This window comes from Colius striatus, chromosome 7 (genome assembly GCF_028858725.1).
Source record: "Colius striatus isolate bColStr4 chromosome 7, bColStr4.1.hap1, whole genome shotgun sequence".
In the NCBI taxonomy this organism is placed as follows: Eukaryota; Metazoa; Chordata; class Aves; order Coliiformes; family Coliidae; genus Colius; species Colius striatus.
This window is the reverse complement of record NC_084765.1, coordinates 23,218,909-23,236,611: the sequence shown is the minus strand read 5'-3', so window position 1 is coordinate 23,236,611 and position 17,703 is coordinate 23,218,909. Positions and strand designations below refer to the sequence as shown.

The 17,703-nt window shown below is 34.8% G+C and overlaps 1 protein-coding gene across 3 annotated transcripts in view; it reads right to left on the bottom strand.

The window, feature by feature from the left end:
• Nucleotides 1-17,703, bottom strand: part of UNC13C (unc-13 homolog C) — a 218,198-nt gene that overhangs the window by 89,845 nt on the left and 110,650 nt on the right. For all 3 annotated transcript variants that reach the window (XM_061999969.1, XM_061999968.1, XM_061999970.1), the window contains 4 exons: nt 17,146-17,373; nt 13,006-13,147; nt 2,416-2,585; nt 401-516 (listed from right to left, as the gene is read on the bottom strand). In XM_061999969.1, coding sequence (XP_061855953.1) covers nt 401-516; nt 2,416-2,585; nt 13,006-13,147; nt 17,146-17,373 — 656 coding nt within the window. The remainder of the gene's footprint in view (nt 1-400; nt 517-2,415; nt 2,586-13,005; nt 13,148-17,145; nt 17,374-17,703) is intronic.

Below are 17,703 nucleotides of genomic sequence, written 5' to 3'. Positions count from 1 at the left end.
CAAAATATGAATTTTGAAGGAAGAAAGTCCTTTACAATCAATAGCTATATTTATGTAACTTACAGAAATAGTTGTATCTTCTTGAAGCTAGCAAGCATATATGGAGCATCAAAGTGTTAAAATAAAAAAACAGTACAGAGAGAATTAAGCCAGCTCCACCTCTTCTTTTTACTAGCTGCTACTGGTAGGAATGATCTACTGGTGTTATATTTTTAGGCCTATGAGTCTGGCCCTGATATGCCATCAGCAATACAAAGTGGGAAATCTAAACCAACCTTGTCCTGAGGTATAGCAGCAGTTATTTATTTCAGTGGTCTAATGTTTTGTAGCTTTTTTCCCTTACCCATGCAATGACTTAATATTAATTTCTGTAAAGGATGCTTTAATTTCTCAAACATACCTCATGTAGACAGGTGTACTGCACATGGTAGGGAGCGACTTTCTCCTCTCCTTTTATTTCAACATTGATTTTCAATCTAATGGCACCAGAGACAGCCGATTTGTCTGTTCGCTTTTCTGAAGAGCAGAAAAATAATATATTGGTAACTACCAAGAATATGTATATATCATGTGAAAAGCTTTCATAAATCAATCTAGCTTAACAAGAACATTTTTTTAAGCCAAAGAGTCCTACTGGTGAGAAAAGTAGATTTTTTTAATACTTCACCTATGGTTCAGACCAGGAAACAGAATATCAAACTATGAAGTAAATAATAATTTTAATTTTGTTTGCCAAATGTAAACCAGGCTGCACAGCACTTCAACACATTTTCATTTTCAATAGAAATTATTTCCATTTTATATTTGATATCTGTTCTCATTATTATTCTTTTCATTAGTGACATTTTCCTTCAGTTATGAAGACTTCAGCAACAACCTGAACAACTATATATGAGCGAAACTCAAAATGTTCCTAACAGAACTCAATTACAGAGCCAAGCCGAATCTTAAAGAAGGAATGATATTGAAAAACTTTGTTTACACTATCTGTATCAGTCACTGACCAGTTACACTTGGTCATTGTGGAGGTTATTGAATTTTGCCTCCAGTTTTCCCTTTTCCAATGTGCTCTAGGAGTATAACTGGGACAATAGATATTAAAATTTTGGTTATTATTTATGTGATGTGAGTGGTACTGAACAGTACAATTAGTAAGAATTGTTATTGCACAAATCCAGTAGTTTTGTTAAATTCCTCTTTCTTCTGTACCATTTGACATACTACAGTTGGGTCAATGTATGTATCAGTAGAAAATAGGCCATTCTTTTTAGCATATTGGAAGTATTATAAGCAATTTATCAATATTTTGGTTTAGATGCTGACTGAAAACATTTCAATCTTGATTCTGCCTTTTACAGAGCACATAGATTTTCAATGTTATTATTGAAATGCTTCCAGTCACATTAGTCCAGCAAAATTTGTTTTAAAAATCTACTTCATAATAATTTATATCAATGTTTATATCAGTGTAACTCACTGAAATTTCTCAAGGAATAAAATTCAGAACTCATAATGACGGAATTATCTTTCTTTTAAAAAAATCTCATTATAAATAGGAAAGAAAGTAATTTTATTTTAACTTTTCAATGTCAGTAAGACATAGCTCACTGACACATCTATAAAAGTCACAGGGAAATGAAACACTAGACAGGAAATTGACTGCTGATTAGGAAACAAATGCTTTACAAGACATTAACTTTTAAAGGGCCACTCCAGAACATTTAGTGCATTCAAAGAGTTTTTTAGCATTGAAGAACAGTTGTATGATTAAATTTAGATAAAGAAAATATATTCTGAGGCACACTTTCATTGATTTATTTCTGGTTAAAAGAATGATACTTCTTAAGATCTGTCTAGACAAGAAAGTGCAGTCATTAAGGACAACAAAGAGCATTTTGAGCTTCAGCAGACTGTCTTCAGTTTATGACTCTGAATGTAAACTTTGACACGTACAGAAGAGAAAACTCAAATGAGTAAGTTTTATGAGGAATCACAGTTGTGAACACATTAAAAAGCAAAGATGATTATATACCAGAATGGTACATAAAAATGTTTAAAATATTGAATAAAAGGAACAACAAGCAAAATACTTTCTAGATCTTTCTATGTATCCTTGTCAATGTATTTCCCAAAGAATGTTATTGTGAAGTGACAAGTCTGAAATGATGGGATTTCTTATATATTTTAAATTTAAATTTTCCATTAAAATGAAATATTTTCCTTTGATATTGTTTGGTTTATAGTAGTCATAACTCTGGAGCAAAACAAAGAACATTTCTTTCATTTTTGAACCAACCTGTAACATTTAATATTTAAAAAGTTGTATATTGGTAACAAAGCTATATATTCTGAAGCCCCAAATCTACAGATGCTGAGATTCTACTTTATTTTTTTTAAAAAATCAGTAAGTCATACCTAAATTATACCATACATCCATTTCTCCACTCAATGTTCTTACTTCAATAATTGTTTGCCCAAGGAAATCATCTGATTCTTTTTTGAAATGTTGTTTTACTCTAGATTTGATGTCATCATCTTCATCCCATACTCTCACTTTTATTCTATCTGTAGAGTTATGACATTCACTGTAAAAATAATAATACAAAATGTGATACATAAGCTACATACAATTGTACTGCTGTCTGATTCATTGTCCTTGATTTCTGTACACTTGCTGAGCTGCCCAAAGTGACAGAATACAAACAGCCTGCAACATTCAGTGGAATAAAAGGCCATACTACATTTCCAAGGACAAAATTACTATATATAGGAGAAAGTAAAGAGATGAACTTGAGTGAATTATATATACATAGAAACTATATTTAGGAATGTAACGAACTCCTCACAAAGAGTACAAATTAATTTACAATGTGTACTTCTCGATGCTATTCTTTGTTTAAAAAATATCTTAGTAAAAGTACAGTTAGATCAGGTTTATTAGGAATGCTATGTAGTACATACAGAGTCCACAAAATTAGTAGCCTAGAATGTTAGATTACAAAAGTGGGAAAATCTTAAAGCATATTCCAGTATTTGAAAGGAAGTTTTCTTAAAAAAAACCCTCAACAAGCAGGCAAAAACAGCACAACAAGACAGGCAATCAGAAAAACTTGGAGAAATAAGTAGCTGCTTCTTTGAAAGATATATTACTTTTCTCCAAGACCTCCATTCCCTGGTAAGGAGTAGGGACAGATTGCCATATACCAGAAATTCCTTGGAAACTTAAGTAGCTTAATAAACCCTCAAGAGTTATGTGTATTTGAGAAACTATAGGATGTAGAGAGCGAGGTGGGTTCACTTGCAACCTGCAGAGTTCCAATTAGTTAAAAAGTTTTACTCCAACCTCTATCCTGCATAGATTTGCACAGAAATGAAGATTTTTTTTTTTTTCTGTGGCTTATTCCTGTAAGCCACAATAAAAATTATTAACTATTTGTCACTGTTGGCTTTTGATGACTTCATTGGAATATAGTGCCATTGACTGTGAAGTCTGTGGTAGCGGAAAACAGATGACATTTCATAGCTAGTACAGACCTGGCATCAGTTATAACGTCTTACTCATGCATCCATACTAACAGTGAGTTTTTTTGTATCCATTTAGTTATATTATAAAACATATTTTAAATATTAAAAGTATTTGGTTATTTTAAATATTAAAAGTCTTTTATTATTTTAAATACAGCTTGAAAGTGCAGCAGCAAATTTTCATCTCCGGCAAGATCTTAGTTTGACATTAGATTAAGAATTCTTACTTGAATTCTATTTCAAAAACTATCACTGCTCAGTGATCTGTCTCAGTGTTTCCAGCATTAAAACAGTAATACTATAACTTATCTCACAACTGGCACCCCTCAGGGGTGTTCTAAGACTTAATTAGTGGTGGTAATGGGCTTTGGAAGTGTTAAGTGCTTTAAATGGTATTATTACTGTCAAGGCCAATCAGTCACTAAAAATGGCATGCACCGCTTTTACTCTGATTCACTGTGATATTTATCATTCAGTATCACAGTAATATTTGTGTCTGTATCCCAAATTTTAATGCTGCAGATATCTCTGATAATTAAAATCCACATTTTCTGTGATTAGCACAACTAATGAAACCTAGTTTCCTTTTTTCCCTGATATCTAACTAACTGCAATCACCTATTGAATCTTCTCCCATAACCTGGCTTTTCATAAATTACCCCTTTTTATGGTTTTGCTGGTGTCTACTATGGGGTGAGCTCATACTGAGGATACTGTTAGGATCTCTCCTCTGTCTGACCATGTATTTTCAGAGAACACGATGGACACAGTACTATGCAATCTGTGAAACTTCTCTCTGACCACAACATTAAAAAGCTATTGGGAAGGCCATATAACATATAGGAAGACACAGGTAGATCCAATGAACATATTTGCCTTAACAAACCCACCTAAGCCCAGAAAACATTGAAATTTCCTAAAATGTAGACCCGAATTATTAACATTGCTAGAGTCCTGAATTGCATGTAAGTTATGCACCTAATACATTAATCAGATTATTAATCAGATGAATTCTACAGTGGCATAGGGACATGCATTGCTGGTAAAGCCTTTTCATGATCACCATATCTGTACTATTAGTAGAAATCTTGGTCCTGATTTTCTTCTCCGGGAGATGCTGCATATCAAGTCATAAAATAGTACTTGAGTGTAAATACCATATTTTTATTCTGCTGACATGGCACCAATTTCCCTCTGATGTACAGTTAGCTGATTAAGGAATACTACACTTTTCCCTGATATGCTCATTTATCTCTCCTACATCCTTTTCTCCTTTAATCTTATCTTAGCAAAACATGGAGAGACTTATCAAAACTACTGAGTTTACTCCCATGATCATCGTTGTGTCTAAACTCTTAGCACTCAGTTGCTCTGCTATTTGTTCATAGTGTTCACATGTAAGACTCCAAAACTACCATAGATTTGGCATGAATGGAAGAGTGGATGAACACGTATTTCTACTGGCCTGCCCTATGGTAGTGAGACTGCAAGATTTACTGTTAAAGTTACACACCTATCTGTATGCTTCTGCTTACCTGACAAGTCTCTCAGAAACAGCACTATATAATGAGATGCACATTCTGCTTTAGTCAGTGGAAAAACCTGTGAGAAGCTCTAAGGCTTTGCAAAAGGCATTGGTTGGGATTCTTACTTCTGCTTAATCTGGCCAGGATAATCAGCCGGGGAAATTCAAGGCAAAGATAATATATACTGTTGTCAGTGTTCCTCTTCTAGCTCCTCTGCTTTATACGCAACGTAAAAGTGTTCACTAAGGTGTGATAAAGGAAGGTGAGAAGTTAATTACACTTTAGCACACAAAGAATGAAAATACTGATACTTCTGAAAACTTCAGAGATGCTAGATGGCAAGCAGTAGTTTTAATAATCTGTCACAAAACTGGTGATGTTAAATCTGTACTTGCAGAATGCCACACCAACACAAAATAATCCTCACAGCATTCCTGCTTATTCTAGTGGCCAAGTTAATAAAAAATGTAATAATAAACTATCTTTACTATAGTATCCCAATGTAAATTTAATATTAGGTGTGCTGGTATAATCTAATTGTATACCTCAACTAAGAGATCTGTACCTAGTGCTAAAGTAGCAACTAATTTACACTGTGCTACTTTCAGTAAAGAAATAAATGCAAATGAAGAAAGAAGCTGGTAAAAAATGTATGGAGACTAATTTCTCACTCTGTCAAAACGAAATACATTCATCATAACAGCATTCTTTCTTTGTAATCTGCAGTAAATCTTTTAAATTCATTAACAAATTTGCATACTCTGAATAGTTAGTTCTAGGTGGATAGATTGGGATTGTTTTTCATATTTTATTGTTATTTCTATAACTTAAAGCAATTTGTTTTTCCAATAAAATACATTATTTTGGTGAAATTCTGTAAGCAATCAGCAGACAAATTATGCTATGTCTGAGATCTACAAAACATACTTGACTGACAAGCCTTTGCAACATCTTTGTCTACTCACTTCCAGTTTTTGCACATTTTATATCTTACATTTCTTTTTCATAATCAACTTTTAACCAATTATTTCACAAAAGAGGAGTCTAAAAATCAAACAAATATATAATATTTTATAATCTGAGCTCCAAATAAGTGGGGAAAAATCTTTCCTGTCATAATAAGATAAAGAAATCTGTTTAGAAGTGGTATAATTATTTTACTGTGAGGGGGAAGCTGACCAGGGGGGTTGTGGTGTCGCCTTCTCTAGAGGTCTTCAAAACCCACCTGGACACATTCCTGTGTGACCTGATCTAGATGGACATACTTTAGCAGGCGGTTGGACAAGATGATCTCTTAAGGTCCCTTCCAACCCTTACCATTCTATAATTCCATGTATTCCCCAAACACTCAGCAAACTAGTTTGAGGAGGCAGCTAATGGCAGAACAGCTTTGAAGAACTTGTATTGTAGTAGGAAACTTTTCAATTCCACAGACAATGACCAGGTTATTTTTTAAAAATATCCTTAAAAGTTACAGAACAAAGAAATGTAGAAAAGGGAAGCATTATACTATTCGTTCTCAAATTTTATAGCTGAGATAATGATTCACAGACAGATTACTTCTCACTCACAGTGCCCATTCCTCCTTTTTGATATATTGTTAGCTTCTTTTTAATTCTGAAGCACTAGCATACATCTTTATTTCCAACACTAGTATATTATATTATATTGTTTCCAACACTGCTATATATTTTATATATATATATAAGAAAGTTTCTTCTATAAATATTCCCTGCTCTCCAATGACGATTTCCAAGACCCAAATAATATTCACCTACATAACTTTTAAGGAATGTCAAATCCAGAGCCATAACAACTTGCCAAAGTTCCAGAGGAGTCACTCTGGCTGTTAATGGACAAACCTAGAGATTTCTTAATTTTTTTTTCAACAGGCTACTACAGCTGAAGACTGCCAGTCTACCTATGTAAGAGAACTTGCTGATTTAATTTTTGGGTTCTCCTCTAACTGAAATACACAACTTTGGTTTTTGCTTTTTTTTTTTTTTTCATTTTCTTTCTCTGATAGTTTCTACTTCTGTTTAGCTTGTTACAACACCACTTAAATTCTTTTTAGACATATGCTCTCTAAGGCATGTGAAAAAAACATAATACGTATCACACTTCATGACACTGACTATAGATACACTTACTGTATTATTACTTCAGAGGGATATTGCTTTAATTGTAGACTATTAGACACACCTGAAATATATTCCACAAACTAAAAGAACAGATTTTGGAGGACAATATTTCGCTCTATATTTGTTCAGTTAGTCAACTTCGACTCACTTGGAAAACAGATAAAAATCAAAGTGCTGCCTGGCTGCAAGCACTGTGTGAAAAAGTATGTCAAAACATAGCACAGATTAAGAGAAGAAACACAGCAAATGACTTTTTTTTTTTTTTAAATCTCCTTACAAATAAGTGTGAGGAATAAATACATTTTGTATAGAAAATAATGCACACATAATAATACAAGAGATGAACATTGCTAAATTCTTGCTCAATATTTTTCCCATACACTAAAGTATCTTGGATGCTGTATGGTTTAGATGGGGAATGGAAGGTGATAACAGAGATTTTGTCTGAAAAGTTTGAAGAAAAAACACACTCATGGAAGAGAGTAGTAATATGAAGTTCAGAAAGCCATTTATTACCCTCAACCTTTATTATTATTGCTATTATGCAAACTAGAACTAGATACAATCATGGTGTTGCTATTAGAAGTCTGTCCACTCTGTTCTTAATGTATTGTGAGATAGTTCCATAGTCTCTCAGGAAATGTATCTATTCCACTACTTCAGAAATAATTTGCCAACAGTGGAGCCAGTGAAGTCTAATTTAAGTCTCTCTAAATGGAATTTCTACCTATTACTTCTTGTTCTAATATAACAGTAAGCATGGAAAATGAAGTATTCATTTTTCCCAGTATTATCTGCTAAAACATATATTAGTAAGACTTCTCCGTAATATTCTATTTTTTTTAACAAACAGGTGATTTGTTTTGGTTTTTTTTTCTGTGAGCAATTGTAAATTTTCTCTCTATAGGATTTTATATCTGCATTGATATTTTCAGTATATCACCAGAAAGCTATCAAGAATGTCAGGAATAATATAAATTCTAACAGTTTAGTGATGACCATTATGTTGTCCAGATGGCAATCACAGTCCTCAAAAAAAGCCTTCTTATCAGTCTAATTTACATCAATTACATCCAATGCATTCATGCACTGAAAAGAGTAGTAGATATCCAATGAAGGCATCATAGGCATATGGTGGCCTAGCGACATCCAAAACAGAAAGAATAAGTAATATAAAATAATCATCTGGTTATATGAAAGACTTCTGTATTATACAATAATATCTGAGCTGTTAATGAACGGTCAGAGGAAACATGATATCTGCTAAGTCTGCAAGGCAATTTGGAGATTGTGCTCGCTAGACAATACTGTCAGAAAAAGCAGATTTCCATATTTCAGCAATCAATTGTTGCAAATAGTCAAGAAAAGAGTGAGAATGGAGAAGAGTTTTATTGTTGTATGTGGATCTAAAAGCCTGTACAAGGCTGAAAGCTATTTTTCTTCCTTGCAACTAAAAAATAAAAATGCAGTCCCTTTCCCATATCAAATGCCACACTCAATCAGAAGAGGGAAAGTGACATATAGCTGCAAGTCTCTTCTTTTTATCTGGTATTAAAAAAAACTTTCCTATATCTTTAATGTTTTATTGGAAAAAAATCCCCAACTGCCATGTGATTTCCCTTTTAATTATGCAAAAAAATATACTTTTCAAGAAAAGATGTATTCTTCCTCTGACAGTCTTGTTTTTTACTGAGGTGCATGTAGATGTAGGTAAGCTCTACTTGAGTCACGGTTTATGAGTTCCCACATTAAAACCTATGACAGTATCTCATAGTCATTTAGCCAAGGGTTACATTATGTTTTGTTTGCTCTCTGCTCATTTCATCATATTAGGCTTAAGTGTGATTCTGCAAACTGTAACACTGCCCTTACTCTGTCTGCTATAATAGAGTAAATGCACAGTGGGGAGCCAATGTTTTTTCCAAGACTTTGTTTTGGAACAGATGGGGAGATTTAAATTAATGGTTTGGTATTATGAGTAAATATATGATTGTAATATTTTTAGATATGTGTTATTTCTGCAATTTAATATTTAGCACTTACAATGATGATCAGTGTTTGATTTTAAATAAGGCTATCAAAGGCCACCAGTGAAGCCTAATTTAAATGAAACTTACTGCATCAATGAAATAGTATATTGATCTACTTCAGATATAATCTTGTGGTTAAACATGTATTGCTTGTTTAATGTTTCAGAAATTCTCATACACTTTCAATTAAAATCCAATGCATTAAATAAGTCAGAGATACAACTATTTTAGAAATTAAAAGTGCTGTAACAATGATTAAAAAGGCATTCTATTCAAGGCAGTTACTCAGGAGATTTATGCTATAGTAAGGTTTGGTTTTTTTAACTAATGTCATTGCTAGAGGAGCAGATGATGGAGTGGTGTAAAAAAATACGTTATATTTCAAGGTTTCCAGGGATTTTACATTAGGCCAGCTCACATCTTTGAGAAAATACTTTTTAATCTTAATACGGGTCATGGTTTGGTCCAGCTAGCACAGCAGCACCAGGACAGTCTCTCGCTTGGTGTTCCCATTAACCCCCAGCCTCGTTAGGATGGCGGAAGCCCCAGCGAAAGGAGAGTAAAGAGATAAGCAAGGTTGTTGTGCATTGAGACAAGGGCAGGGAGGGCTCGCTGCCAATTATGGTTCCAGGCAAAACAGACTCCAGTACTTGACTTAAAGAGGAAACAGGAAACAGAATGAAATAAAAGCAAAAACGGAGTAGGATGATGAGAAAATTACAACCAGCACTTTAAGATCTCCCTCCCCCATCCCTCCTTTCTTCCCGGGCCCAGCTCACTGCTCCCAATATCTCTACCTCGTCCTCCTCAATGGCTCAGGGGGGTAAGGAATGGGGGATGTGGTCAGTCTCTCACAGATGGGCTCTGCCACTTATTTCTTCTCAGATGAGGATGACTCCTGGTATTCTTTCCCTGCTCCAACACGGGGTCCCTCCCCCAGGACGCAGTCCTTAATGAACTGCTCTGGTGTGGGTTCTTCCCAGCAGCTGCGGCTTCTGCCGATACAGGTTCCCTCACATGGGACGCAGTCCTTGGTGAATATCTCTGGCGTGGATTCTTTGCCACAGTTGCAGTTTCTGCAGTTACAGGGTCCCTATCTCGGGACAAGGCCTCTTCTGGGCATAAGTTTAATGAGCTGCGTTGTCATGGGTTCCTTCCCACAGTTACAGCTGTGGATATTGGGTCCCTCCCTTGGGACATGGCCTCCCCTGGCCATAGTCACTGTATCTGGCACGGGGCCTTTAATGAATGAATCACTGCCCATAGTCCGGGGTCAGCTTTAGCAACATGAGTCTCTGCCCCCGATACAGGGTCATTATGAAAATGAATCTCTACCACTGATGTGGGGTCTTTAAAGAAATGACAATAAATCTCAGCTTCACCAGCCCTCTCCGTAGAATGCAGGGGAGTCTCTGCTCCAGCACACCTCCTCCTCTCTTTCATCACTGACCTTGGAGTCTGCATGGTTGTTTCTCTCACTGTTCCTACTCCTTGCACCACCAGCAGCCAGAAGAAGATGAAGGGACAGAAGAAGGAAGAAACAGGAAGAAGATGGAGGAAGAATCCTCCTCTTCCGGCTTCTTATTAAAAAGTGATCGTGGAGGCATCTAACTGTCTCAGCCCCAAAAGTGGGTCTGGCTCAGAGCTAGGGAGAGTTGTGAGCAACTTCTTACAGGAGCCATATTTATAGTCCTTTCCCCTTTACCAGAAAAGGCTGTCATGTCAAACCATGACATACGTAATTTGCTGAATTGCTCATCTAACTCTTGACACTATCCAACTCATCCAATTAAATGCAAAGAAGTATTCTTTCACCTTTGTTAACTCACACTCATTCAATGAGGTATGACACTTCAAGTGTCAGTGGAGTAACATAACTCAAAAAGAAAGCATGATATGTATAGGGGAAGCCTGTAAAAAGTTTCTAAGTGTGTGTTTTCTCTGAATCTACCAATTCATTTCTAGTACTGGTCTTTGAATCCGTGAAAGAAATGGGCACACATTGTTTCATACAGTTGGATTACCTAATATCTTTTCCAGATAAATATAAGTGGCATCTTTGGTCATACTTCTTTCAAACTCACTAGTGAAATGATAACCTCCTCTACAATAGGTAGCAGATTTTAGTCCAAAAAAGAGAAGATCAAACATATTGTGCTACATGACAAGAAAGTAACCTCTCATTTTATGACATTGCACTTTCTTGAATAAAACAGCTGTACTTCAAATTCCTTGCACCATAATTGAAATTTTTTCTATTGTTTTTATAGCAATAATAACAAGTGATGTCTTCCTTTGAGGAAAGGAATGTAAGAAGAAACCAATAATGTTATAGTCTGAAGACAAGTATTTTACATTTTTCTGAGTGTATATTTTGAAATTGTCAGTTGCACAAGGTGACTAGGTACAGATTCTGCTTCTTGACTGAGTAGTCTAAAGGATCCTGAGCTGAGTTGTTTAAAAGAAATTAACATTCTATTTTGAATAGGACTGTTAGGCACAAACATATTAGACTTTTATAACATAGTATTGAGAGGTTAGACTATCATAATGTGTCAATATAGATATATTGACATATATTCTCAGTAAAAATGCAAATAAAACTGTTGAATTTAATGAACACTGAAACTGTATATATTTTTTATTGTTATAATTTCTTTCAGTCATTTACCATACTAGTGTTTTCACACAGCCTCCAGAAAATGTCTACTCATTCTATATTATAATACTGTTGTAGGTGCTTTCAGAGTAGACTGGGAATTTTCTGAATAACTTTAAAAAAAATCTAAGTAAATAGTTCTCTTTCACATAGAACTTTCCAAAGAAAATCTAGGTTTTATATTAACCCTTCAGAATCCCTGATTGGCCTTATCAATAGTAGATAAATGCACATCATATATGGAAGCTGAGAAAAGAATAAATGTTGAAATACTTTTCTTACATGCAAAGAAATAACATTGAGGAAGTAAATAATATTACTAGATTGCTCACATTCTCAGTCAGGAGTGTGTTGTATCCTAAGGCAATATTTTCAGGAAAAGAACAGTATAGTACAGTACCTGTGAATGAAATTTCCTGTATTGTAGTATGTCTTTCTGAAAGAAGTTCTAGGAACATTGCCAGAACTAGAACTGGCGTGAAATGATATGCAAGCCTTAGTCAATGTATTACAGACTGAAACATCTACACTGCAGTTAGGGTTGTAGTTCCCTGATACACTGACAACAAACTATACCCTTTTCAGTTCAGAGGCTGTGGCCAAAGAAAGGAGTCAGTCAGATTATATCAAACTTTCCACATCAGACTTCTGGATAAGTGTCAGTCTTGGAAAGGATAGACATTACAAACAGACCAGCCCAGAGCCTCAAGCATACCAGTCACTATCGAATTCCCCAGTTTCACCTAGAAGTGTCATACTGTTGAATAAAAAAGCATTTAATTTACATGGTCAGTATCTGGGACCTAGGAAGGCGTTTATAATGTCTACATTTTTATGTAAGGTCAAGGTCTGAAAACTGTTACTTAAATTTCCTAAAAAATTAGAATAAATAACACCACCAACAGATCTCCAAAAAGACAAAATTATGAGTTGTATGTTTACTATATGACAAAGTCACAATTAATTTCTATATTCTCTCTATTCAAAACTTTCTTATTTATTAAAGTAATAAATATGCATTGTGTAGACAACTAATATTTTAGAATTAAATAATTATTTCACCTGGTAGCCTTGCCTAAATGTAAATGTAAAAAGCAAAAAACAACAATATCTTCTTTACTTACAAATAGAATTTTTCATCCCATACTGGATTCAAATTGCCAAAAATGGTCTTTGTTCTTCGCTTGGTTTTGCCAACTTGCACAGTAACATATGGGTCACTTGAGCCAGTTTTGTCTTTAGCCTGTAAGCCCTGAGCACAAAGAACTGAAACAAAGGGAGGGAAATGTGCCTTAGTTCTTACAGCTTTCATTGCCAAGAAATAAGTGATACATTGACAATAGAAACAGGAAACAAAGTCTTAATCAATTTTCCCACCGTCTGTTACTCTGGAGACAGACAAGGCATATCTAACTACTCTTCTGCACTGTATAAAATTTACAAAGAGAGTTTAATACAGTAATACATTTAGATTCACTACAGAGCACAAAACAAATACTTTTTTTTGCCATGCATAATTCACACGCTCTCCTCAAAATCTGAGTTATTCAGCATGGTAATTAATATAATGCTGTTCTATAACTTCAACTTGTATTTTAAAAAATTATCCAAAGATTCAAACTAAAATATCCAAAATAAACCCTCCAATGTTCAAAAATCTTCACTGTGCATTATGAAACTAAACATGGTGGGCATAGTTATGACTTTGTCCTTTGTTCTTCTTATGTGAGAGATGAACCATGAGGATTTTCAGAATGCTTCCTATTCTATTACAGAAAAGGTGACAGTTCGGATCATTTATCAGTAACTGTTTATGCATTTGTTAGCTTTTCTGACAATGTGAGTGTGTAGTTAATGTATCAATTGTGCAGCAAATATGAAGACACACCATTTGATATTCCATCATGATTCTAAAACTGGAAACAGGAGAAAGCAGAACTGTCAAATAATAATGTATCAAAGCCAGAAAGCTGCAGCTAAAACACTTGCCATGGCTTTAAGCATCATCAGAGCTTGACTTTACTATTTTGCACATATTATTTAAACCATCTCAGTAGTAATATTTAGCTAACATTCTCTAATGTCAATAATTTTGGACAATGAGGCTCCCTCAGTGTGCTCAGAAAAATCATTACATAAAAACAGCACCATTTTACTCAGCAGTTTCAACTCCTGGTGCAGGTTCTGTCATATCTGGTGACTTCAGTGAAAAAAGTAAGCTTCTGTTACTTTCAACACATCTGATTCCTGAAAAGACTAACTCTTAGATTGAACTAGAACATATTTTATCTTCCCCATTCACTGTAAATTTTTAGAAGGCAAGGAAATATCTCTCCTTCATTTATGCAGGAGCTTAGAAAACATCTTCCAGAATTGTCAGCTATTACACTAGCCATGAGTACAAGGCAGCCTTGAATATCCTTTAGAGTTATAATGAAGTAAGAATATAAATTAAATATTTTCCCTGAACTACCATCCCCAGTGCCTGGTGCCTAATTCCAGTTTATTTTCATACTCCATTTAAATGGCTGCCTTAGCTGTAAAAAATACCTTGGAAAGATATGTAGATCGAAGTGGAAGAAGTGCATAATTGGCTGCACTTAGTAAATTGTTGCACACATATTTCAATCCCGTCTACCAATTACACAAAAGTTTTTACTGAAATTCAATTGGTTAATTTCTTTCCTGCCTGATATAAACCACTTGTCTTGCAAACAAATTGGAAAGTGTTTTTTAAACGGTGCCAGTCAGGGGAAGCATTAGCAGTGTTCTGTAATTTGGGACCCAACATATACTAAGCTGTTTCTGTGTAAGTACACATCTCTCAAACTCCAGCATTCCTTCTCCAAATTATTAATATTTAGCTACTCAAGAAGTCTAGATTCTCTTTCCATCTTTCTCTAAGATTCAACAATTTAGATTTGCCTCTATGTTTCTCCACTTGTGGGAAATTCTCTCATTAAGAAGTTAGATTAGCCTGTGCAGGGCTTTATCCAGACTAGATTTTAAACTCTCCAAGGATTCCATATTCTCTCTGGGGAACCTGACCTGCTGACTACATAAGCTGTTACAGTTATTAACCACTCACATTGTAAAACTATTTTCTTATATGCAGCTGGGATTTCTCTTCTGGAATGTGCAGCTGTTACATCTTATTATTTCACTGTATGCCTTTGGGAAGAATCTGGCTTCATAGAACCATAGAACCTAGAACCATAGAACCATAGAATTTTTCATTCTCTATTCAGGATATAGTCAGCAAACTGAAGGAAGTGTTTACTTGCACCTATGACACCTGTGAGGTCACATCCAGATGAAATATTTTTTCTATGTTCTGTCTCCAGTAAAAGAGACTGACAAACTGAAGAAAGTCAAATGAAGGGTTTGCCAGTTTGCTTAGGCAATTGGGACACATGAGATTGGGACACAAGGCATAAGAGAATAGGGCTCACTTATCTGGGAAAAGAGAAAGGTTAAGAGGAGATCAAGCTACAGTTCTCAACTACCAAAAAAGAGCAGATCACAGAGACAATGAGCTCCTGGATGAGATTATCTAGTTGAAGATGTCCCTGCTTATTGCAGGAATTTGGACCTTTAAAGTTTTTTTCCAACACAAACTATACTATGGTTCTATGAAGCCAGATTCTTCCCAAAGGCATACAGTGAAATAATAAGATGTAACAGCTGCACATTCCAGAAGAGAAATCCCAGCTGCATATAAGAAAATAGTTTTACAATGTGAGTGGTTAATAACTGTAACAGCTTATGTAGTCAGCAGGTCAGGTTCCCCAGAGAGAATATGGAATCTTCATCCTTGGAGAGTTTAAAATCTAGTCTGGATAAAGCCCTGCACAGGCTAATCTAACTTTGAAATTAGCCCTGCTCTTAACAGAAGTCTTCAATATACTCCAGAAATCCCTTCCAATATCACTTCCTAAATTATTCTATGACTCTTTTATTAGGTCATGATTCTCCAGAACTCATCAGTATTTTACTTCTAAAAGAGAAAAACTAAGCCATCCAGTTTTGTACCAGCATTAGTAAAGTGATGTTTATCCAGCAGATTTTGAGACTGAAAGCATTCACACATTTACTGAGTAATTTCTAAAATAATGCCATCTATCTGCTTGGGTTATCATAGTCACTTGTTTCATAAAGAGTGGGAAAGGACACTTCTATATTGCTTTTAACAATATGCTTGTATTTGAACTTAAAAAGGGTACGTGGAAAATATATTGTAAAACAGGTTAGGAAAATTACCATATGTACATGTGTCAAACATCGGACATGAAGAACTGACTTAAGCATACCTTTTATGCAAATTGCTGTTAAGTAGTGAGAAAAATGAGCATATTTCTTAAGCATACAACATTTTTAAAATACAGCTTTTGTTTCACCAATTTTAATCCAAACTGGCTATTAAAAGCTGAAAATACATTCCTAAATTTTGTCTCCTTAACCCTCATAACAGGAATAATGCAAATCCTGGAGAAAGAGAAAATATTTATTTTACTTTTCTTATTTTTCATAACATTAAAATGAAATTAAGGCTAATTTCAATGTGAAAGCTAACCAGAGTCTTAATATTTCACATCGTTACCTTTCAGTTCTTTGGTATTTTAATTTAATCTCTATTTGTCTCTAATTCAATATCACATAAAGTCAGTCTGACCTCTGTAGTCAGCTGAGCTTTTATTTAAATTTTCTTTACTGAGGTTTTAATCCAAAAACTGAAATGTCAAAGTCAGAGGACCTGGAAATCTTTATGAGCAACCCAGCCAATGCAGTTGGAAGCAGGTTTGAGTATGTTCTGGGTATGCAGGTTTCCCTGGCTCCGTATTGCAACACATCCTTAGTAAAGCAACAAGAATGAATATTGAGTTCCAAACCAATGAGGTCTGGAATTGCAAGCACCAGTGTTCTTAGCATTAGTCGTTAAAAACCCATACATGCAATTGTGAACTTTAACTCTTGCAGTTGGTGGCAAAAGTTCAGCACTATCACAGACAATATTGTCAGATGGTAAACAAGACAAAACAAGACCGTTTTATCTTCTTAACTCCAGTGGTGGAATATAAAATAGTTTTGTCAATAGCTATAACTTAAAACTCTTTCAGTTGTCCAGCTATAAATTTAGTCATTTATAGGTGCACCGAGTGTGCAATTGAACACACTGTTCCAGCTCTGATCATAATAAATCTTGTTCCTGAACCTGACAAGGAAAGAAAGAGCTCCTAGAGAAAACAGTTCAGAAGAAAATTTACCTGTGATGGTTATTTTTGCTGACCATTTGGATGTTCCATCCAAAACACATTGTTTTGCTGCTTTTGTGTATTGTATGAAATCTTCTTTGGAAATATTAAACATTTCCTGGATCACTTCAAACACCTCTGGTCTATTTTTCTCTCTAATCTTCATTCTTTCCTTCATAGCACTAATAATATTTTGTGTTTTGTCTTCTGCACCATGTTTGGAACTTTTCTCAGCCGCTCCTAAAATGAGAGAAAAGGTCAATACTTTTAGTAAAAAGTTGCTATCTTAGAGTCTCCTGACAATTCTTCATACTGCAATACTCAAAGGAGATACGTGTTTAGTCTGGGTAGTATCAAGTCTCCTGTATTTATTCTTTGCAACCTGAAATTATTAATTGATTTAGTTTAACATGACAGGTTAATATACAACTTCAGTCAGGTATGTGTTATACCTAGAAATGTTTATTGAATCGGTGCTATTAAGTGTTGTAAAAACATCTGAGCATATGAGTTACTTTTTTACGTAATTAGGTATAATTATTCTTCCTAAAGGTATGTAGAAGGTCTATC